This window comes from Labeo rohita, chromosome 23 (genome assembly GCF_022985175.1).
Source record: "Labeo rohita strain BAU-BD-2019 chromosome 23, IGBB_LRoh.1.0, whole genome shotgun sequence".
NCBI lineage: Eukaryota > Metazoa > Chordata > Actinopteri > Cypriniformes > Cyprinidae > Labeo > Labeo rohita.
Window position 1 is genome coordinate 25273716 of NC_066891.1, and position 25674 is coordinate 25299389.

Here is a 25674-nt window from a genome sequence, read left to right on the forward strand (position 1 = left end):
GATCATATGTGGAGACTGAAGAAACCTACAGAAGGACGAACATCACTGCAACACCCCACCAATCTGGACTTTAAGGCAATATGGCAAGACTCAATCATGAAGAGGTGAGGAGAAGAATGGCAGATAATTGCTAAATGCTGATGTGCAAAACTTGTTGCATCATAACCAAAAAGACTTAAGGCTGTAAAGGTGCTTCAGTTAAGTACTGAGTTAGGAGTATGAATACTTATGCAATGTACTTATTCCATTTATTTTTTTTTAAATAAATTTACTAAGTTGTCATAATTCTGTTTTTGCTTTGTCATTATGGCGTATGGAGTGTAGATTGTTGTGGGAAAAAAGTAATTTAAAGCAGTTTAACATAAGGCAACAACATAAAACGTGATTAAAAAAAATGAAGGGGTATGAATACTTTCGCAAGGCATTGTATGTATCTGACAAAACTGAACACTTTTGACATTTTTATAATATGCTTTACATTGCACTTATTCTAATATACCATAATTGTTTTAAACAATAGTGAAAGAGAAACTTCACATATGAGAAATCTGTATTTTGAAAACTTTATTCCAAAACACACGCATACAGCTGTCTTTGCCACACCATGTCTTGTATAATTATGTTGGTAGCAGGTCATTACATAACCAATGTCCATTTACCCCACTTTTTTTTTTTTGCATAACAAGATTTAAAGGAAACCCACTGCAAGTCTGTAGAGAAAAATGCCAGTGTGCCAAAATGCAAGAATCAGTGAAAGGCTCTGGAAACCCATCGATCATTATGTCACACTGTCAGTCCCACAGAAACACTTTTAATCTGAATGGACTGAATTGGTTTGTGTCATGGGCTAAGCTTTCTGTAAGCTTTCTGTAAGTAACAACCGATGTCACAAGCATCTGATAATCACTCACATCTGAGACTCCAGCTGCTTTGTAAAATTGAGATTTTACAGTCATTTAAACATTCAAGCTTCCTTAAACATGCCACTGCATCACAGTGTAGTCGAGTGTCGGATCATCGGCGTTCAGGATTCATCAGTGCTAATAAAGACAAAATCACAATTTGAAAAGAAAGACATTCTCTCCGCAAAAGCTTCTTCATCACCGAGAAAACAAACTGTCTCTTTCTCTCTACAGTACACTAATACTTAACATGCCTTCTTGCGTTCTTGGCGATAACAAACCTCATTACTCAAAAGCCTAGTTCACACAGCCGCAACATTTCAAACATTTAAAGTTAGCTTTTGAATTTATGATGTTGGGAAACATAACTGCCATGTTCACACTAACCCAACAAACACCAACACGGTTAAACACACTGATCCAACGAAACCCAACAACTATTTGATGTTCTCCGCCATCACAATAGTTGACCTGAAAGAGAAAACTAGCTGTGTGTTATGAATTGCGACATCTTGGAAAGCAACACCAAATTGATCTAGACTCTAGAAGCGTTGCTTAGAATGCTGCAGACCTACATTTTGATTGTAAGGTAGCTGATTTAAAAAACAGTCTCTAACAGGTCTAGCCATGCAGTCATGTGGCACCTCTTTACATTATTGCTTGGACAAGGGACTTCTACAAGAGACAGTGATCTAGATACATACTCTAACTTCTAGAGTAAAGGTATATTGATATATTCTTTGTATATTAGGAGAAAACCTGCTACATTGTGTGCAAGATTTTAAAAAGGACACTGAAATCGAGAATACAACTTAGAGCATTTATGAAGGTAACAGGAGGAACAAAGCTGAGAAGAACGTCCTGAGAAGAAAAGCAAAACAATGGTTGGTTTTTAGGTGTGCACATCCGATTAACATTCAATCCAGTTTCAGATCATGTAGTCATTGTTTGTCAGTGTGAACATCCATTTAATCCACATAGAAGTCAGGAATGGGAAGATGTTGGATAATCAAACTTCATGCCCTATTCTATATCTAATTCTCTGTAAATGAAATTATACAATCTATCATGAGAGGTAGGAGGAGGAATTGTCCGTTCCCATACTTGTAGAAACAGGATTTCTTCAGCATCGCATCTGCATCCATGTTGAGCGGGTTAAAAAAGCAGGTCTGTCAGACATCCAAACACTAGGCTTCTTAACATGATCTGAAGTCAACTTCTTGAGAGTCAAAGTCTTGATCCAATTCATATTCTCATTCACATTTGTCTGAGAGAGCTCTGGTTGGTGCTCTATGTTTTGTAGAGATGAGGTGAGACTTGAATCTTATCACTATATTACAGTTTTAGGGTCCGACTTTGTCCATTTGAGTCTTTGAAACCCCATTCAGATCTGCATAAAAAGACAGTCCTTTCTGTTAAATCAGTGTTAACAGTCTCCTCCGCAGCTCCACCGCCAGGCAGATCCTCTCTCTCGTTCAGTCTGTAGCAGTTTGGAACGAGGCCTCGCGTATCTGCCGGGAAGTCGAAAGAGCTGCCAAAAGGATAGAGGAGCTAGGAAATGTTGCCGAAGGAAGCTGTAAAGAGAGAAAAGAGACAAGAGAATAAAAAAAGAGCATAAATTATTCATGTGATTGCAGGAAATACATGTGGAGAAGGGATGTGCATCAGAGAACTTCTCTTGTTAGACATTTACTCACTATCCATGGATTTAGCTTCTTATCTATTAGATCTCTCTGTACTTTTATGTTCTCTCTTATAATGCTCATCTTCAGAGACATTTAAAGCTTTAAAAACACTTAATAAATGTGTATCATGTGCACACTTCAGATACAAAGGATACCCAGCAACATTGTAATGCCTTTATGCAAGATACTTCCTTTATGCAAAATCCTAATGTGTTGGAGTGTCAGACTCTATTTCATTTATTAAAAAGTACAGCTGAAGTTTGACTCTAGTTAAAAGAAACTATTTCGCCTAATATTTGAGAAGGCAATATTTTAGGCTATGTAAAGGAGAAGTCCACTTCCAGAACAAAAATTGACAGATAATGTACTCACCCCCTTGTCATCCAAGATGTTCATGTCTTTCTTTCTTCAGTCATAAAGAAACTGTTTTTTGAGGAAAACATTTCAGGATTTTTCTCCATATAGTGGACTTCTGTGGTGCCCCGATTTTGAACTTCCAAAATGCAGTTTAAATGTGGCTTCAAACGATCCCAAATGCAGTTGTAAATGATCCTAGCTGAGGAAGAAGAATCTTATCTAGTGGAACGATCTGTTATTTTCATAAAAATAATACAATTTATATACTTTTTAATCCCAAACACTCGTCTTGTCTTGCTCTGCCTTAACTGTTTTTGTTCCAGTTCATGACAGTTAGTGTATGTCGAAAAACTCCCATCTCATGTTCTCCCTCAACTTCAAAATCGTCCTATATCGCTGTTTTACCTTTTTTGTTAAGGGTGTTTGATCTCCTTTGCATGTTCACTTTGCAAAGAATGGGTCGGCACTTCTGCAGTGATGTAGGATGATTTTGAAATGATTTTTGAAGTTGAGGGAGAAAATACGATTGGAGTTTTTGACATACCCTAACTGTCTTGAGCCAGAATACACAGAGTTCAGAGAAAGAAAGACAAGACCAGCGTTTGAGACTAAAAAGTATTTAACCGCTCGTTTCGCTAGGTAACACTCTTCTTCCTTGGCTGGGATCATTTACAACCACATTTGGGATCATTTGAAGCCACATTTAAAGTACATTTTGGAAGTTCAAACTCGGGGCACCATATCAGTCCATTATATGGAGAAAAATCTTGAAATGTTTTCCTCAGAAAACATAATTTCTTTACGACTGAAGAAAGAAAGACATGAACATCTTGGATGACAAGGGGGTGAGTACATTATCTGTAAATTTCTGTTCTGGAAGTGGACTTCTCCTTTAAAGTATCTCTACAAGGCAAGTAAGTACTTGGTTACGCCCAAAGGCAGACAAGTGATGGGAGAAACTGAGCTTTTCAAAACTATATAAATCAATTAATATAAGTTGGTGCGATATGTAATTTTTTTTGACTGTACGTAAGCATAAACGTACCCTAATATGTTTGCAGATATTTAGGAAACATGCTAAATTCAAATACTCGTTTCTCAAAAAAACAATCCTTCAGCCAGTTATCTTAGAAATGTGCATTCCAGTGTTGCCAAGTTTTCACAACAAAACCCACCCAATTTCCACTCAAAACTAGCCAATTGCATTTTTAAGGGGGGTTCCCTGGTAAAAGTTGTGTTTTAGAGGGTAAAATACACATTTTTCGATGGGGTTCCTCTGGTAAAATTTGCATTCCATGGGCAACCATGTAAAATATGTTTTGATGTTCATTCATGTTCATTTCATGCTTAAAGACAATCGCTTCATGTGGCGTTTGAACATAGTGATCAGAAAGGTATATATTGTTTAAAATTACCAAATTTGAAAGCTGAGACCTTGTTTCTTACCGGAAGTAACCTACTCTTATCTGTCTGTATGTTGTCATTTGTGCTCATTCCTTTTGTGTGTGCTCATTCTGGCAACCCACATGAGTGTTGCATTTGAGGAGGAGGGTACGGGAGAAACAATGGGCCCTATTTTACCGATCTAAGCACATGGTCTGAAGCGGATGCCGCAGGTGCACTTAGGGTGTGTCCAAATCCACTTTTGCTAATTAACGATGGAAAAAATGTTGGTGCGCCAGGCGCATGGTTCAAAAGGGTTGTACCTATTCTCTTAATAAGTCATGGGTGTGTTCAGATTTCAGATGGCGCAATCGTTTTGCCTCAATCGGTTGCCTGAAATTAGCAACACGCCAACAATGCATGTGAACACACCATGTTTTTAGACCAGCACACCCACAGATGAAAAGATGCGTGCAAGTGCATTTGTTATTTAAACAACGTGGCGCTAGACGTGAAAATAATAACTGCGTCGGGCTGAAACGAGCAAAAAACGATTGCGTCACATTGCGCTGGGTGTATGATAGCCCTAAATGTTCATGTTAATGGCCCATTTCAACCACTAGCTACAGTTGAGGTCAAAAGTTTGCATCCCCCTTTCAGAATCTGCAAAATATTAATGATTGTACCAAAATAAAAGGGATCATACAAAATGCATGTTATTGTTTATTTAGTACTGACCTGAATAAGATATTTCACATTAAAGATGTTTACATATAGTCCACAAGAAAAAATAATAGTTGAATTTATAGAAATGACCCCATTCAAAAGTTTACATCCCCTTGATTCTTAATACTGTGTTGTTACCTGAATGATCCACAGCTGTGTTTTTTGTTTAGTGATACTTGTTAATGAGTCCCTTGTTTGTTCCAAAAGGAAAAACTATGCATTAAGATCTGGGGGGGGGGGCGGGTGAAAACTTTTGAACAGAATGTAGCTGTGTACATTTTTCTTATTTTGCTTAAATATCACATACTTTTTTTTTTTTTTTTTCATTTAGTACTGCCCTTCAGAGGCTACAGAAGATATTTACATGATTCCCAGAAGACAAAATAAGTTACATTTACCTTGATTTTCAAATTCAAAAAGTTTTCACCCCTGTTGCATTTTGTATGATCCCTGTTATTTTGGTAAAATAAAATTTAGCAAATTCTGAAAGGGAAACTTTTAACCTCAACTGTATCAATACTACATACTGCATCTTTAAAACCATATATTAGACACTGGTTTATGGGTTCAAACCACTGAAATGACAAATGTTTTGAACCAGTATGACCTAATGAAGCCTTGTTTGCTGAAATCATTTTTAAAACCATAAAAGTAAGTAAAATAAAAGGTAAGTACACTCCATAACTAACCATGCACTGAGTGACCTGGTAAGTTTGTGCACAATGGGAATAATATTTTCTTAAATAAAAACCCATGATGTTTCTGGAGTGTTTATTCAATGGGCACTTTACTGCGTTATGAATGGCAGTGAAGCGATGTAGGTCACATGACAAAGCCAACATGGTAGACGTAGTACGCCTGATGGCAATAATTAAAAACATGCCAAATATTGTCCAGTATATCAGGCTTGACAACTTAACGGTTGACAACTAGTTGATACATACTCTGAACCACTGGTTTGAAACAAAGGAGTACTGCTAATTATGTACTTTTTCTGTTTATCAAAATTACATTTTAATAAGACACACTGTCAAAAATGGTATTGTCAGGGGTACTACAGCTTTTTTGTACTTTAACTACCCCTGAAAGTTTAATATTGGCACCTTAGAGCGGTAATATGTAGCCTTAAGCTACTAATATGCATGTTTTAGGGATAAATAAAGTACAAAGAAGTAGCTTTGAGAACACTAACCCACTAGCAAGCTGTTGTACACCTAAAATGAATTAAAATAAAAAAGTTTCCATATTTTTTCAAGTTTATTTAATCTCTCATAGAGCCTGCCTGACAATGTGTATTGCTTATTTTGCTAAAATGACAATAACTTTGTATTGATTTTTTGTAGTGATTTTACATTTAATTTACTCCCATTTGTACAACCACCATTATGTATTGCAATTTCTTGCATTCATAATTCTAGAAGTGATCCATTTTTTTGTAACTACTTGTTTGTATTACTTGTGTGATGCACACAGTTGTTGTCTACAGCATTTCAAAACAGTCAAGTCAGTTAGGATGCTACATTAGAAGACCCATGCAGGCATTAAACGTCTCAGTAGGTTTTGTAAAATAGTCAAAAGTCTGGTTTGGATTAGCACAAATATTGTTCAAATTTAATTTGACTAGGGTGTACTTAGAAAAATGCTTCAGAAACGAGTAATTCTTAAGATTTAGATGTGCAGCAACCATCATTCATACATGAAGCACTGCGGAAACAGACTGCCCAGATGTTGTTTGAGAGTTTGAGTGGAGCTTGTCTTGTGGTAGCAATTAACATAACTCTCCAGAACATCGTGGCGTGCTATATTTCTTATCCGTCACCAGCAGAGAGTGTTATCGGAGAAAAATGCAGGAAGGATCTTTTCATCAAGGGCAGAAACAAAAAGGACTAGACAAAATGAGATCATATCGGAATACATTAAACTGTAACAGCCGCGTGTCTACTGGAAACACTGCATGATTTATTTTATTTTTTGTTATGCAATCAGTTTGTAGGGATTGTAAAAAAATGCTGATTGCAATTTAAAGACGTGTTTCTTCCAGGCCGGGCAATCAATGATAGTCTTGTTCAATCTGATGAGAAAGAATATATGAAAATGAAAAAAGATAAGAGTATAATGAAACGAACAATTCAAGTCGCTGGACAATGGACAATCAAAGGCAAAAGCATTTGAGGAAAGAAACAGGTGGAGTGGTTTGTACTGCCGTCACATCAAATGACACAGCACCAATGCTGGTGAAAGTCAGAGTGATTGGTGAATGTGTCGTCTGCTGCACAGCCTCTGATGAAGACACCTGAATACTGGTGATAGTAAAGACATCCGTCTATGAAAAACATTGGGTGACACTGAGAGAGAAATGAGGGGAAGAGTTAAGACAACCCAATTTCAGTAGAGAACAGTGTCCAAATTATACCAAAGCTTCCATTAAGGCCTAGTTTTAGAAAGACAGCTGCACTGAAAATCCTTTGCCTGATTTGGTGTTCCCAATCAAAAATGACTGGCCTTTTAAAAAAATAGCTTGTATATCTCTAATTATGCTATATTATCACCAAATCTTGGATTTAATCTTTTAGTTTTCTGTCAGTTAGCACAGGTTTTGTATTTCTTTTTGGAAGCGATTGATTGTAGGCTTCATTGATCTGAAAAAATGAATGGGGGAAGTCACATGAGAGGAGGTAATGCCTCCATCGCGATATGACTGATTATGACTGGTCATGATCAGCTGTGATTGGTTCATGTGATAAATCCCGCCTCTTGTGTTAATGTGTGTTCTGCATTTGCAAATCAATCTGAATAAACAATATAATGATGTTAATTGGGAAGACTGTTTTAAAGAACTAAGTAACCAACTCACACACTTAGATATAACTACTTTCTTTCTATAAGATCCATAAAGTCGCAAAGACCTGAAGAGATATTCTTTCCAAACTACTTTGTTTGGCCTTCCAAAAGAGGACACAGCTAGAAATCAGTGTGGTTAAGTTGTATTTACAACACTGTTCCAGAACAGTACAATGCAGATATTTGAGTGTGTGCCTGTAAGTGTGTCTTCATATTTAAAGGGGTCATTGGATGCAAACTTCACTTTTACATGTTGTTTGAACATTAATGTGTGTTGGCAGTGTATGTACAAATCTACCCTATAATGATACAAATCCATGCAGTGGTTTTTAATTAATCTGTAAAAATAATATTCCCTTTTTCAAATCGAGCCATTGTCAGATGCCTGTCGTTGTGGCGTCACATGCACAGAGGCCGTTCCCACGATAGTTGACTGACATGAGCATTTTAACTAAGATCAGCTGTCCGCCCTCCATTGTTTCGATGCAGGAGCAGGGATGTAAGTTAGACAAGAATTGAACAATTGAGGTGTTGTGTTGCTGGATGTAATAATGAACATAGTGGTCGTCATTTACTCCCGACATCTGAGCCACTGAAGATGCAGTGGATTACATTTGTTTGTGAAAAGAATGTGCCTCCCGATCTACATATATCCGTCTATGTTCACGCAAATCATTCGTGATCCAGCTTCACTTACAGCAGAAGTGAGTATAAGGGTTTTTCTTATAAATCTGTGCAATCACCTTTCCTAATAACATGCTAGTTAGCAAGTTTCGCGGCTAAACACGCTAAATGCGGCTAAAGTAAACAGGCTCGTCACTCCACAGAGAGAAGAGAGGGGCGGGGCGAGCAGAGCTCATTAGCATTTAAAGGAACAATCCATCAGAATGAGGTGATTTTTGCAGAGCTGATTTTAGACTTTTCATTAAGACCCTAAAGAATCATATCAACTTGTGGAAAATGGGCATCCGATGACCCCTTTAAAGAATTTGCTACTGACTATTCAAACACGAGTTTTGAGCAGTGTAGAGTAGCACTTGTTGTTTCTTGTTTCTACGATCACAAATGCAGACATGGTTTTAGGTTTACATAGTATCGTCTTTGTGCCACAGTGTGATGAAACACATAAAAACACAGCATAGGTCATTATAATCAGTAATGTCCCCACTGGACAGAAAAAAAATGCCTCGTTTATTATTGGTTTTGTCTTTGTGACACGGCGTCACAATTTGGTAAAGGGAGTAACATTTCAGTCACACGCTTGAGGTATTCAGCCAATCACAACGCACTGGATAGCTGGCCAATCAGAGCACACCATGCTTTTTAGAACAATGAGCCTAGTAAAAATCAACGTGTTTCAGAATGGTGGGGCAGAGAGAAGCAAATCCAACAACGGGAGGGTAGAACCACGCATACATTAACAAGACCGGACACCAAACACTGAACAGAATGCAACTTATAAAGACAGGTGATAACGATGAACTTAATTAAGGCACAAGTGAAACAAGCTAAACTAATGAAGATTAAATGAGGACAGGAAACAGGAACAACCAAATATGGGTACAAGAGGGAGAAACCAACATAAACAGTCCACAGGGGTGTGACACACAGATGGTGTAATATTATTATATATTTACCACTTTAAATGCATACTGCTCACTGTTCTCTGTTTTCCTAAAGCCACCGGGTGGCGTTGAGCCTGGGTGCGAGGGCCCTTTCAATGCTGCTTGAAGCTTTAATGTTTAAATTGTTACTGCTTTGAGTTATTATTTTGGAATAACTTGACAAAGATTCATATGTGGCTTTAATAAACAGAATATTGATAATATTGTTAATGTAAAAAAAACTAAAATAAAATAGATTTTGTTCTTGAGTTTGACAAGTGCCAAATTCTGTCATGGACCTCTAGATGCCTGTAACGTGGACGCTGAGGCGGAAGTTGAAACCATATGCGGAAGTTTATTAACAGCAGCAGTGTACAAATAAACAGGCAGAGGGTCAATAAACAGGAAAGGCAGTCCATTAACAACACAACACAAACGTAATCCGAGCAGCAGAGAGGTAAATCGAGGCAGTGGGTCAGATACCGGGGAATCAGTCCAATATAACAAACGTAGCAACAGGGGTAGTCCAGAGAACGATAGTCAGAGGCAGAAATAGGTCAAACCTTGTAAGCAGTCCACACAGGCAAACAATCCAAACAAGCGTGATCCGTAAAGTCAGAAGTCCATAAACAAAGCAAAACAGCAACAGGTAATCCAACAGAGTACATACAACGCTCGGTAAGGCAGATGAAACTGGCAATACTTCGCAAGTCAGTGAGCACATGGTGAGTCTTTAAATAGTGTGCAGGCAGTTCTAGGGTGAGGGCTCCCTCTGCTGGCTTGGCGTTACAGAATCCCCCCCCCTAGGAGCGACTCCTGGCGCTCAAAACAACAACAGTCCAGGTGGGTGGGGGAACAGAGGCAAAACAGGGGGTGGGACGGAGGGCCAGGTCCATGTAGAGGAGGTGGGCCTGGATCGTGGAGCAGGGACAGATCGTGAAGCACTGGAGGACCTGGATCGTTGGGCAGGGACAGACAGTGAAGCACTGGAGGACCTGGATCGTTGGGCAGGGACAGACAGTGAAGCACTGGAGGACCTGGACCATGGAGTAGTGGCAGACAGTGGAACCTTGGAGGACCAGGGCCATGGAGCTGTGACAGACAGTGGAACCTTGGAGGACCTGGGCCGTGGAGCAGTAGCAGGCCGTGAAGTACTGGAGGGCCTGGGCCGTGGAGCAATGGCAGAGTAGGGGACCATGGTGGGGCAGGCAGAGCAGGCAGAACAGGAAGCCGTGGCGCAGCAGGCAGAGCAGGCAGAACAGGAAGCCATGGCGAGGCAGGCATAACAGGGAGCCATGGCGAGGCAGGCAGAGCAGGCATAACAGGGAGCCATTGCAGGGCAGGCAGAACAGGCAGAGCAAACAGGAGCAGAGATATCCACAGTAGGACTAATGACATGCATAGCAGAGCGGTGTGTTCATGCATGATTTTCTTGGCCGTGGCATGACAGGCAGAGAGTTTCATATGGGTCTTCTTGATTGCGACCTGGCGGGCAGAGAGTTCATCCTGGGACGCCGCCCCCATGGGAGGATCTACAGCATGCGCTGACACCTCTGGGGGCATGGGCGCAGATGCTTGGGCAGGTGAGGCAGGGAAGTCATAAATGGCCTTCATGGCCGTGACAGGACGGGCAGAGAGTCCTTGGGGAAACGCCGCCCTTTTAGGAGATTCTGCAGCCGGAGCTGCTGCTTCTGGGGGCATTGGCGCAGACTCTTTGACAGAAGAGGCCTCTGGCGTAGACTCGTGGACAGGCGAGGCCTCGGGAGCTGACTCGTGGACAGGCGAGGCCTCGGGAGCAGACTCGTGGATAGACGAGGCCTCGGGAGCAGACTCGTGGACACACGAGGCCTTTGGAGCAGACTTGTAGACTGATAAGGCCTCTGGAGCAGACTCATGGACAGACGAGGCCTCTGAACCAGATTCGTTGATAGACGAGGTCTCTGGAGCAGACTTGTGGACAGATGAGGCCTCTAGAGCACAGCGTGCTGCCCACACACTGAAAATGGCGATGGCCATTACAGGCAGCACAGTAGATAGTGGGGTGTCTGTTGACCTCGAGGGTGCTGATGCTATGGACTTATGGCTTGTGAATGTGGGCTCTGCGTGGCTTGGGAGCGTGGGCTCTGCGTGGCTTGGGAGCGTGGGCTCTGCGGGGTCAGCTGATACGTGAGGTGTCTTGAGAAGGTCAGAGGGGACCTGGTAAGATTCTGGTAGAATAACAGTTTTATGACTTGACTCAGGGAGGCCTGCCGTGGCCGGACTTGACTCAGGAGCAACAGCAGTAACCTGACTTGGTTAATGGAGATCAACTGTGGTGTGGCTTGGTTCAGGGAGATCAGCTGTGGCTTGACTTGGTTCGGGAATAACAGCAGCAACTTGACTTGGCTCATGAAGATCTGCTGTAACTTGGCTTGGCTCATGAAGATCAACTGTGACTTTGCTTGACTCAGGAACCACGGCTGTGACTTTGCTTGACTTGAGGGCTACAGCTATAGCTTTACTTGACTCAGGAGCAATAGCTGTAACTTGACTGGACTTCGGAAGAGCAGCTCTGACCTGACTTGACACAGGAAACACAGCTTTAACGTGACTTGACGCTGGAACAACAGCTGCAGCTTGACTTGACTGTGGAACAACAGCCGTGACCTGACTGGACTCGGAAACTTGACTTGACTCAGGAAACGCAGCTGTAACTTGACTTGACTTGGAAACTTGACTTGACTCAGGGGACGCAGCTGCAACTTGACTTGACTTGGAAACTTGACTTGACTCGGGAAACACAGCTGCAACTTGACTCAGGAACGACATGGCTTGACTCAGGAACAACATGGCTTGGCTCAGGAACGACAGCTGTAACTTGGCTTGACTCGTGGGGCACAGCTGGAACACTTGGCTTGACTCGTGGGGAACAGCTGTGACTTGGCTTGACTCGTGGGGAACAGCTGTGACTTGGCTTGACTCGTGGGGAACAGCTGTGACTTGGCTTGACTCGTGGGGAACAGCTGTGACTTGGCTTGACTCGTGGGGAACAGCTGTGACTTGGCTTGACTCATGGAGAACAACAGCTGTATCTTGGCTTGGCTCGTGGAACACAGCTGTGACTTGGCTTGGTTCATGGGGAACAGCTGTGGCCTTGCTTGACTCTGTTGCTTGACTTGACTCTGTTGCTTGACTTGACTCTGTTGCGTGATCGGGCTCTGTAGCTTGACCGGGCTCTGTAGCTTGACCGGGCTCTGTAGCTAGACTTGACCCTGGAACTGGACTTGACCCTGGAACTAGACTTGACTTGGAAGCCTTGGAGTTTGGAGCAGCAGCTGTAGCTTGACTTGACACAGGAACAGTAGCTGTAATCTTAGCTGCCCATACAGCCATGAGGGGTGAGTCCAGTATGTGTGCCATCATGTGGTGTGACTTGGAGACAGTGACCATCTTATGGAGTGGCTCTGGGATGGCGGCCATCTTGTGAACTGGCTCTGGAATGGCGGCCATCTTGTGAACAGGTTTGGGGATGGTGGCCATCTTGTGGACTGGCTCTGGGATGGCGGCCATCTTGTGGACTGGCTTGGGGAAGGCGGCCATCTTGTGGACTGGCTCTGGAATGGCGGCCATCTTGTGAACAGGTTTGGGGATGGCGGCCATCTTGTGGACTGGCTCGGGGATGGCGGCCATCTTGTGGACTGGTTCAGGGATGGCGGCCATGACGTGAGCAGGCCCTGGAGCGGCAGGCATGGCGTGAGCAGGCCCTGGAGCGGCAGGCATGGCGTGAGCAGGCCCTGGAGTGGCAGGCATGGCGTGAGCAGGCCCTGGAGCGGCAGGCATGGCGTGAGCAGGCTCTGGCTGGGCAGGCATGACGTGAACAGGCTTTGGCTTGATGGATGTGGCTTGAACAGGCTGTGGTGTGCTGGTTACTGCGGGATTGCGGGGTCCCTCGTCCGCAATCCCAACAATGTATGGTGATCCGCTTAAGAGCAGGGCATGATCGATATATTTCTCCAGTGACCAACAAATTTTCCCCCCTGGCAGAATTGAACTAATGGGCTCGTTTAACCCAAAACGAAAAAAGTCCTTTAGTGCCACATCATTAAAATCCACTAGATGACACAGTCCACAAAAATCCTCAACATACTCCTCTATGGCCCTGTTGCCTTGACGAAGGCAGATGAGACGAGATACTGCTGGGTTCATGATTTTTGGTTGTGTATGCTGTAACTTCCGCTGGATTCAGGGGAGGCGAAGTATTCTGTAACGTGGACGCTGAGGCGGAAGTTGAAACCATATGCGGAAGTTTATTAACAGCAGCAGTGTACAAATAAACAGGCAGAGGGTCAATAAAAAGGAAAGGCAGTCCATTAACAACACAACACAAACGTAATCCGAGCAGCAGAGAGGTAAATCGAGGCAGTGGGTCAGATACCGGGGAATCAGTCCAATATAACAAACGTAGCAACAGGGGTAGTCCAGAGAACGATAGTCAGAGGCAGAAATAGGTCAAACCTTGTAAGCAGTCCACACAGGCAAACAATCCAAACAAGGGTGATCCGTAAAGTCAGAAGTCCATAAACAAAGCAAAACAGCAACAGGTAATCCAACAGAGTACATACAACGCTCGGTAAGGCAGATGAAACTGGCAATACTTCGCAAGTCAGTGAGCACATGGTGAGTCTTTAAATAGTGACAAACAGGAAGTAACAATAGAAGCAGCAGAGGGAGTTTGCAGGCAGTTCTAGGGTGAGGGCTCCCTCTGCTGGCTTGGCGTTACAATGCCACAGGCTGATGGATCGTTAACATAAACATCGTTAACATTTGGCAATGCTGATTCATGTTGCATACACAGCCAATAAGTTTGCTGCTTTTACATTTACATGGCTGGTTGGCATTCACTTTCAGAGTTCATCTGAAACCCTCCACCTCCCCAGCTCCACCTGTATAGATTTGCTACGGCTTATTATATATGCTATTTGTGCAGCAGCAGTATGTCTTAAATACTCACAGCACTGTATCGGCGTATGCATTGTAGTAAGTTTCTGTACTTGCTATGGAGCAACAGCAGCAATAATCTACAACAACAGCAGCAGTGTAGCAGATCTATTCCGCCAAGACCAAATACATTAACAATGTCATATCCATTACCATGCTAAAATCTTCTGAGAGCTGTCATGATATAAATGCAGTTAACACTATAATCGGTGTCAAAATACTGTATATTCATGCTGGGCTGCAGAAACAGATGTTAATTTTAAGGCCTTTACCAGCACGGCATTCTGAAACGTCACAGGAGTTTTATTTTTGGATGAACATTTTCTTAAAAAGAGAACAGAAACATGATGAAAAATGTTTGTTGAGAAGCTTGTTGTGGCAGATGTTTGGAAGGGCCTCAGGATGCTCTCCTGATGGAAGCAGGCATATGGAGGAGACAAACTGATTACGCTAGCGGATGTCTCGGGGAGTTTGTGTGGGTCGCTCTGCTCTAAATGAAGCTGAGTCTCAGAGACTTCCCGTCAGGTTCACTGCGCTAGCTACATCAACATTTAATTGGTTTGTTGAAGACTTATCATTTCTCTGAGTATTACAAATCTGTCTCGTTTAACAAAAAATCATTTCACATTTCATATTCGCTTTGATATATCTTTTGGCTTTACTCAGATCTTCATTTTGCGGCATGAAATGAAACATTAAAGCCTTTCAATTTTACAACACTCCTAAATAGCAAACAAGCAAACTGCATTACAAAGCACGTAAAAAATTCATGCAAACATCATTGGTACGAATCATTTTCAGGAAAAACATCTTGCAAGATAAGTGTTTAAATACACACGCGGAGCCCGAGTGACGAGCGAGTGACGTCTCAAACACGACAATGAGACTAAAAAAAGAATATTTCCATGCAACTCGCATTGTTAACTGGAACAAATGATTGCATTGTTTGCTATGATGAAGCAGTGGATCACAGTTTTTTTGTTCTATCTGCGTGAGATGTTTAAGGCTATTACAGTTGGACGATTGGGTGGTAATTTGGAGAAGAGGTAATAAGGTTTGGTGTTTCAATAGAAACAGCAATTATAGTGTTGGGAGAATCTGCCTCGCTCTCAGCTAAATTGCTTCGCTGTGAGGAAGGAGGAGGGTTCGGCGAGGGATGAAGAGGGCAGAATTACTTAGCCTTACTGGGAACCAAAAGAACAAAGCAATTTAGAAGAGTACAGAGGCAACATTTCAGAGGATAAATACCAGATAGCGATTGGACTGAAAGGTCAATCTACACCTCCGATTCACTCATGTGAGCGTTATGAGCTTTAACAGACACCAGTAAAGGAGCAGCAGAAGTCCAGTCTAGAAATCCTCTGATGGCTATCAAGCTGATCGTTAATAGACAACGCTAAATTATTGGACGGGGGACAGAAAGCTATTACCCTCACTGATATAAATCGCACCGCAGTACATTGATATATATACTTTGTACTGATGAATGAAACCATATTTGTCTGAGCACTGGTACGTGAGTTGCACAAGACATAAAGGAGCTGTTGTGTTAATGCAGACATGGATTCATCACGTAAAGAGCTGGGTCGTGTCCTGAACCCATTCCCCCCCATCTCTCGCTCTACTTTCCTGATAAAGCTCCATTGTACTGGTAAAGGAAAAAGGCTCCTAAATAAATAAATGAAAAAAATGAATGATACATAATTTAGGAGTTTAAAAATACAATTTTAAGAGTATATGATGTCATCCACCATTGAAGTTTTGAGGTCAGTGTGACATCTTTTGTAAGAAATTAATACTTTTGTTCAGCAAGAATGCATTAAATTAGCAGAAGAAACAGTAAAAAAAAAAATTCTAAAGTGATTTTTCACCAAAATATTAAATAGCACAACATTGATAATAATATGAATGTTTCTTGAGCAGCAAATCAGCGTATTAAAATGATTTCTGAAGGATCATGTGACAATGAAGACTGGAGTAATGATACTGAAAATTCAGCTTTGCATCACAGCAATAAATTACATGTTAAATTTAGGGCTGCCGGTCGATTAAAATTTTTGATCTAATTAATTACATTATGTGTCCATTAATTAATCTAATTAATCGCAAAATAGATTTGACTGGGAAAATACCCACAAAAGATTGTTTAAAGCTATGTTTTGTGTTAAATGAGAAAGTAGCAAGCAGATATTACAAATTAGTTTTGGAAAGAAATTTTTGATTCAACATTAAATTTATTACACATAAAGATTTAGGCTGCAACGGCCTAAAGGAAACTATGGGACATAAAAGAAGATCAATTGAGAAACATCTCTGTATTTTTTGTTTATATAATAAAAGTCATGGTAACCAAAACAGCTTTGTTACCAACAGTCTTCAAAATACTTTCTTTTATGTTCCACAAAAGTAAATGATGACAGTGAGTAAACTATCCCTTTAATTTTATTATTATTATTATTATTTTAATGAAATAATACTCTAAATAAGAAACTAAATTTGCCAGCAGACGGTGGTAAATGTCTTTATGAGTCATTCACTCATTCAATTCATTCAAATTAAGTAAATGGCTCTCTTTATAAATGGGCTTTTGAATCATTGATTCACAGGATTTGTTCAAAACGCGGATTCATTCAGAAACTAAACACCGCTGTGTTGCTCTGAGAGATGCAACAATTCTGCTATGGCTGCAAAGCTGAGCAAAAACATATAACATAGTGTTTAAAATACAACACAATATCAACTTCTTATTTATTGAACTGTTGTATAAAATCACATTTAAGCTTAAGAGATCGGGACAAAATCAGAACTTGTGTCATATTCCTCTTGCTGCCCGTTTAATATCCTGTGATATGTAAAATATAGAAATATGAGACAAAACACATACAGGGGCACATTTTTGCACCTATGTCTTGAATTTTAGGGCATAACTGCATTTATGGAGTTGTTGCCCTGCATCATATTTGTCAACAGTCAACTATATAAATTATATGATGATGTATAGGTCTGGGGTGGGGCCAGTGCGTTAAGTGCATTAAAATATTTTCATCGCATTATTTTGTCATAACTAATTAACACATTAAACTGACAGCCCTTGTTAAAATATATTCAAACAGAAAACATTTACTTTACAATTTTACTGTATTTTGATCAAAGAAATACAACCTTGGTGACCAGTTTTAAAACATTAAAAAAATCCCAAACTTCTAAATCCCCCCAAAAATCTCAAAAAAATCTCAAAAAGTCTTCTGAACAGTAGGGTAGCTACATGTCTTATAACATCATGGTTTTTAGTATCAACACATTAAAAGTAAATAGCTAAATGCAGATACTGTACTGCAGATACTGTAGGTTATCGTATTAATAAAATCTAGGCATTTAGGATTGGTATATTCCACAATGTTTAGAAAAACAAAGTGAAATTACAAACAAAAAAGAATAATAATAATAAATACATAAATTATTATTAATAATAAGTAAATAAATTCATTCATTCATTCATTAATGAAATACAAATTATATACAATTTTAGACCAATGATGTTTCACAGAGGGCGTGGCTGTCAAATCTGCCCAGTAACCATTTTGTACCTGTCTTCACACACAATAGAGTCATAAAAAGTTTCTTCAGACCTTACTTTCTGTTTAACAGAAGAAACTCTTACAGGTTTGTAATCGCTTAAAGGCAAGTAAATGTTCACAGAATGACTGAATGTACACTTATGGTTCTATTCATTTACTGTTCCTTTTCCCAAGTTAAAGGGGTCATCGGATGCCCATTTCCCACAAGTTGATATGATTCTTTAGGGTCTTAAGAAGTCTATAACATGCTTTGGTTAAAATTTCTCAATTGTAGTGTAAAAAAACACTCTTTTTACCTTGCCAAAATCAGCTCTGCAGAAATCAAAATCAATGCTGAGAATGGCTTGATTTGAAAAAGGGGAAATTATTTTTTACAGAATAAATACCTCAAGCCATACTACGTTTATATGACTTTCTTCTTTCAAACGAATACAATCAGAGTTATATTAAAAAATGTCCTGGCTCTTTCAAGCTTTATAATGGCAGTGAATGGGTGTTGAGATTTTGAAGTCCAATAAAGTGCATCCATCCATTATAAATAGCACTCCACATGGCCCACATGGTTAATTAAGGCCTTCTGAAGAGAATCAAGGAATTTGTGTAAGATATCCTCATTTAAAACTTTAGAAACTGTAATCTCTAGCTTCATGAGAGAGTGGCTTTCCAGCAGATGACGTAGGTCGTAGGCGTAGCGTGAGCTCCGATGAGAATATGCTAGTCTCTTGAGAACAAAATTTTGTTTACAGCAAAGGAAAACCAGTGTCCTCTTGGCTTATATCAAAATACTCCAACATTTTTTTTTTTTTTTACAAATCCTTGTTTTGTACTTCTAATTCATGACCGGTGTTTTGTTTTGTTCTCCTCTGCACATTCGTCATTGCGTTCGCTTATGTCTTATGTCATCCGCTGGAGCGCCACTCTCTTGTGCAACAGTTAGCGGAAGCTAGAGATTACAGTTTATAAAGTTTTAAATATTGATATTTTTATCACACAAACACATTGATTCACTTCAGAAAGCCTTTATTAACACTCTGCGCTGTGTGGAGTACTTTTTATGATGGATGGATGTACTTCATTGGACTTCAAAATCTCAACACCCATTAACTCCCATTATAATGTCAGGATGTTTTTTAATATAACTCTGATTGTATTCGAATGAAAGCAGAAAGTCATATATACCTAGGAAGGCTTGAGGTTGAGTAAATCATGGGGTAATTTTCATTTTTGAGTGAATTATCCCTTTAACACCAAAATCACTTGCCACTTCAGTTCTTCTACATCAACTTTATCCAAAATGCAAATCAAGATCCTTCTATGGTCAGACTGGTCGTTTTTCACCCAATCAATATTTCATATTTTCTTTCACGCCATCTGAATCAAATATGACAGGCTGCTATTGACGGCCTCTGTTTGGACGTCCAATGGAAACCCTGCTGGCTGAGAGACGCATCTAAGAATAAACTCAGATAAGCTGTGTCCTCCAGCCGTGCCTAACAGTCCCCAGGAGCCAGACTTAACACGCTCTGACAGGTGACGGCAACTATCAGAAACAAACTAATCAGCAGTGACGGCACTTTTATTTGACCGTCCTCCACTCTCGAACACCCTTCACCTGTTTGAACCCTCACCCAGGTCCTCTGTTTGAACCTCAGGTGAGGATTTTTCCACTGGGTGGCTCAATTAGATTCCTTTATCATGGCACGGAGGCCAGGACTTGGTGAACTGTTAAATTAAATTTGCCCCCTAAGCTGTTGGTAGAATTCCCTGACACAGCGTTTAAGTGGTCTCTAATTCCCTTTCCTTGTTAATGTGGGGTACACTGGGCTTTGACACTTGCTGAGGCGGGAGTTCTGAGGACGTGCAGACCCTCACACTTTGTGTCTTCAACTACAGGTTGTCCTTTGAAACTTCGAAAGTTATAGGTTTAGGTGCGCTTCAAATGAAGAGAAACATACAGCTTTTGCATCCCAAGAAGACCTTTGTCCCTAAACACCTAACACCTAATAGGATCTGAATATTTTCAGAGAAAAAAACAATTCACAAAAATACAACTACATACAATTATATACAATTATTATTTTAATAATACTTAATAAAAATGTTTAAAAATTAATAATTAATAAAAATTACAATTATACAAATAATCATGAAAATACAAAAAGCATTGTTCAGTCTGTTTAAAATAACTGATATATTATATTATATTATATTATATTATATTGTATTATATTATACATAGTCTGTATACATAGTCTCTACAGATAGACTACAATCTATTGAAAACTTGATCAAATTTGTATCTAAATAATTAATTTAAAAAAAAATGAATATTCATGAAAATAATTACTTAATAATACCTAATAAAATATGGATTTGTTTTATCATACAACAGTGATATCTGATCCTGAAATTTATTTGACTGATATATTATATGATATTATATGATATTATATTTATTATTTTATATTATATTATATTATATTGTATTATATTAGTGTATGTATATGTCACTCTCTAGAAAAATAAATAAATAATAGTTTTACATTAAATAAATAATATTTTCTTAATTAACATTGAAAACGTAACACGTAATGTATAAAAATAATAATTAATAAAAAATAAAATTACATAAATATTCATGAAAACACAAAAAGCATTGTTCAGTCTAATTAAAAAGACTGATATATTATATTATATTATATTATATTACATTATATTTGGTTAAAATTTCTCAATTGTATATTGATAAATTTATATAATATAATATATCAATTTCTCAATTGATATATTATATTACATTATATTATATTATATTATATTATATTATATTATATTATATAGTCTGAATACACAGTCTCTTTCTCTCTAGAAAAAAAATAAAATAAACAATAATTATTATAAAAAGAATAAATAATTAATAAAAAAAAATTATATGAATATTCATGAAAATACCTAAGCATTTTTCAGTCTAATTAAAATAACTTAACAATACCTACCAAAAAAATTGGACATTTGCACAGAATAAAATATAGATTTGTTTTATCATATAATAGTGATTTCTGATACTCAAATTTAATTGACTGATATATTATATTATATTATATTATTATATTATATTATATTATATTATATTATATTGTATTATATTAGTGTATGTATATGTCACTCTCTAGAAAAATAAATAAATAATAGTTTTACATTAAATAAATAATATTTTCTTAATTAACATTGAAAACGTAACACGTAATGTATAAAAATAATAATTAATAAAAAATAAAATTACATAAATATTCATGAAAACACAAAAAGCATTGTTCAGTCTAATTAAAAAGACTGATATATTATATTATATTATATTATATTATATTATATTATATTATATTATATTATATTATATTATATTATATTACATTATATTTGGTTAAAATTTCTCAATTGTATATTGATAAATTTATATAATATAATATATCAATTTCTCAATTGATATATTATATTACATTATATTATATTATATTATATTATATTATATTATATTATATTATATAGTCTGAATACACAGTCTCTTTCTCTCTAGAAAAAAAATAAAATAAACAATAATTATTATAAAAAGAATAAATAATTAATAAAAAAAAATTATATGAATATTCATGAAAATACCTAAAGCATTTTTCAGTCTAATTAAAATAACTTAACAATACCTACCAAAAAAATTGGACATTTGCACAGAATAAAATATAGATTTGTTTTATCATATAATAGTGATTTCTGATACTCAAATTTAATTGACTGATATATTATATTATATTATATTATATTATATTATATTATATTATATTATATTATTATAATGTACTTATACTATATGTATAGATATATTAGAATTATTATCATTTCCAACTCTTATTCCCCTGAAGACTGACAATAATATAATATAATATAATATAATATAATATAATATAATATAATATAATATAATATAATATAATATATCTTTCAGTACATTTTTTTTACTCTTTATCGCCACTTATGTGTAAGAAAGTAAATATTTAAATAAAATATATTATTACTGTGAGGAAAGTTAGTTTATGCTACATGCAATCTTTGAATGAATCTCTGTCCATCATGGACCATGCTAGTCAACTGCAGTAATAATGGATATTACATAGCAGATGAGCCTGTGTGTGTTTGAGGTGTTGAGCTCTCACCTCTACTGAGCAGCTGTAGGTTGCGCACTTCCTCTCTGACCTGTAGCTGTAGGACCTGCTGCAGGACTTCCTGTCTCAGTGTCTCTTGGATTATACCCATCCTCTCCAGCTTCTCTCCATTCAACCGCAACAGGGCACGACCTGAAAAAAGTGTGTGAGAGACAGGATGAATGACAGTTAAAAAAAAAAAAAGTAAATGCCAGCTTTGTAAAATAGCGAGACAGAAGAGAAAAGGATTATATCCAGAGAAAATTTGATCAGTTGTATGGAATTGGTTTACATTTGTTTAAATCCCCCCAGAAGCCATCAAATTAATGTCACAAGTCTTGCCAACAAAACAAGACAGCCCAAGAAAGAATTTTGCAAATGTCCTGCTGCTTTCTGAATACGAAACCAGTAACCAGAGACGTAATAAGACTTCGCATTTGAGCTGTACTGTCAGAGTCCTGTCCTTCAAAAAACATCACAAAGCAGGGGAATTTATTGTCATTTGCCCCGAATGCGCTGGCTCTAATTAGGGGCATAAATCATCTCATTCCCTCTTACAGTTTAATCATCCATCCTCATTCTCACCTGGCAAGTACACAGACACTCCCTCGCAAGAACGCCACGCATACAGTTTACGTAACCAGAGTCTATTTTGGGCCGCATTAATGAATGTGTTCAATTTCCGCACATATTGCTTTGTGTAATGATTACTAATGAAGTCGGGTTACGTAAGGCCCATTGTGTGACCTTGGATGAGTGTATTGATTTGTGTGGTGTGTGTCAAGGAACATCGGCGCTGGACAGCTATTCCCCTCTGTAAATGAAACATAATGACCTTAATAACAGCTGGCTGTGGCTATTTCTCTGATGATGTAGTGGAATTGGAGAGATGAGTGCGGTGTGGTTTGGGGTTTCAGGGATTGGATGGCGATGATTACAGTTTTACAGATCGTTTACAGAACTTCATGAGCTGTCCCCTGAGAGAAACCACTACCTGGCATTTAATTACTTTCTCATAAGTGAGATTCGCTTACAGAAACTTCTGTAAGTTCAGACGTGGTGAACGAAATGACTCATCTCGGTTAGTCAGTGGTTCGAGGCAGAAACATTGACTATCTTTCAAGTCGGCTAGAAATAGCATGCGTAGTTTTCTTTCATTTGACATATATCCAATTTAAACTGGACTTTTGGAAGGGCTTTCATACTGTAGATATTTGGGGAAAATATCACTGGAAAAAGGTGCTCCTACCTAACAAAAAATTGTTCCAATACAAGCACTGTAGTTTTCATCTGAAATGAGAGGCAGCAAAACACCAACAATTTTATTTCCTTTCACACAAAAAACAGGACAGATTATCAATTAATAAATAGCTATTTTCATACAGTTTTTTGCACAATACTGTGTTCTGGCCTCAAAAACCTTTACCATATTGCATGATTTGTAAACTCAAACATTTTGAAGTTTGCATCACATAAGCAGCTCCATATGTGTGGCTTTTCAGTTAAGGTAAACTTGCTCAGTAGCACACCCGGTACAGCATTACGTTTAGGAGTCCAGAGTTGCAAGTTCTCGAATACAAGTCCAGTGAATCACAAGTTATGATAAAAGAGCTTGAAAACATGAAATCAAGCTAATGCCTAGTTCACACTACAGGATTTTAGGCCCTATTTAAAGGAGAAGTCCACTTCCAGAACAACAATTTACAAATAATTTACTCACCCCCTTGTCATCCAAGATGTTCATGTCTTTCTGTCTTCAGTCGTAAAGAAATTATGGTTTTTGAGGAAAACATTTCAGGATTTTTCTTCATTTAATGGGCTTCAGTTGTGCCCCCGATTTTGAACTTCCAAAATGTAGATATCGATATATACACGATCAGTCATTTTCTTAAAAGAAAATCTGTACACTTTTTAGCCACAAATGCTCGTCTTGTCTAGCTCTGCGATGCGCATACATACTCTGTGCAATCAATTAATGACAGTTAGGGCATGTCGAAAAACTCCAATCTCATTTTCTCCTCCAACTTCAAAACTGTCCTGCATCTGTGTTTTACCTTTTTTTGTAAAGGGTGTTTGACCCTCCTTGCACGTTCCCTTTGTAAACACTGGGTCACGCTCACGCTTTCTTTTATTAAAGGGAACTTTAATAATTATGTTGTGCAAAACCAGTGAAAGGTTTACATTATTTAATAAGTCCACTTGTTTATTATATATTTTGGACTATGGGGGCGCCATTATTTAATTGAGGTCAAATGGTTGCACTTGGTGAGCTGCTGCTGCTACCTGTTGCTATTTTTAACTCGGAATACACAACTCGGAAAATAAAATACTAATTCAATGACCACAGCTACTGAATGAGCTTACAGGTGGTGATGGATGTATGGATCCCTTTAATAAAAGAAAACATTAAATAATAAAATCACATTAACTTGGCATTTTAGCTTGCTTTTATGTTTTCATGCTTTTTTTTATCTTGAGGTGTCGTTCACCAAACTCGTATTCGAGGATTCGCAACTATGAACTCATAAATGTAATGCTGTACCGGATGTGCTACTGAGCAAGTTTGCTTCATCAGAAAAGCCACACATATGGAGCTGCTTATGTGATGCAAACTTCAAAATGTTTGAGTTTACAAATCATGCACTATGGAAAAAGTGTTTAAGGCCCTTTAACATTGTAGACTAGGTTTAGGGTAAATTTTATTGTAGATGCTACATTATTTTTAAATGCATTTGCAAATACTAGACATTTAACTTCTGAACTGTAAACTCTGACAGTGTCGTGAAAGTGCCCAAGAAGCGACATAATATCATTTAGCAGAAATGTCATCTCTGGCATGTTTTTCCAATGAGTCTGGGTTATATTAAGGCCTGCCAGGCTCCAGACCAGCAGGGGATACTGATGAGCTGCAGAAACTATGCATATTGGCTTGGATTGTTGCCATAATAATCAAAGATGATTATCTACACAGCAAGTGCACAATGACGCCACAACTGCGAGGCAGAGAGACTTGTCGATTATACCGTCACAATCTCCTCGTGTTGTGTGGCATCACACCACACAGCACGCTTTCAGTGTACAGATGGTGCCAGACATCTGTGTCCAGGTGCCCAGGGCAGGCCAGTGTCATAATCCGTCCTTGGTCGGGACATAATGAACGGCTGGTCCCTTTAACGTCACAGTGACATAAGACACTTATAAAAAATGAATAGTAGGTGAAGTCTGAGTGTGTTTGCACACACTGACAACCCATGACCTGCAGCTTGCTACTTCTATCAAAGGCAGATGGTATTAATAATTTAGAAGGGGACATTCTCATTCTAGACAGCATTTTACTGGACTCACTGGATACACCCATGACTGTGAGATCAGCCGTTAATATTTCTGGTCTGTTTTCCCAGAACTTTTCTTGACTCCTAACTTTTATG

The 25674-nt window shown here is 38.4% G+C and overlaps 1 protein-coding gene across 1 annotated transcript in view; it reads right to left on the reverse strand.

Moving 5' to 3' along the window:
• Positions 1–575: 575 nt before the first annotated feature.
• samd10b (sterile alpha motif domain containing 10b) overlaps positions 576–25674 on the reverse strand; it is a 114753-nt gene continuing 89654 nt past the window's right edge. The window contains exons 4-5 of the mRNA XM_051096883.1: positions 22259–22399; positions 576–2476 (exon numbers count right to left, since the gene is read on the reverse strand). Of these exons, the coding sequence (XP_050952840.1) occupies positions 2454–2476; positions 22259–22399 (164 nt within the window). The 3' untranslated portion in view covers positions 576–2453. The remainder of the gene's footprint in view (positions 2477–22258; positions 22400–25674) is intronic.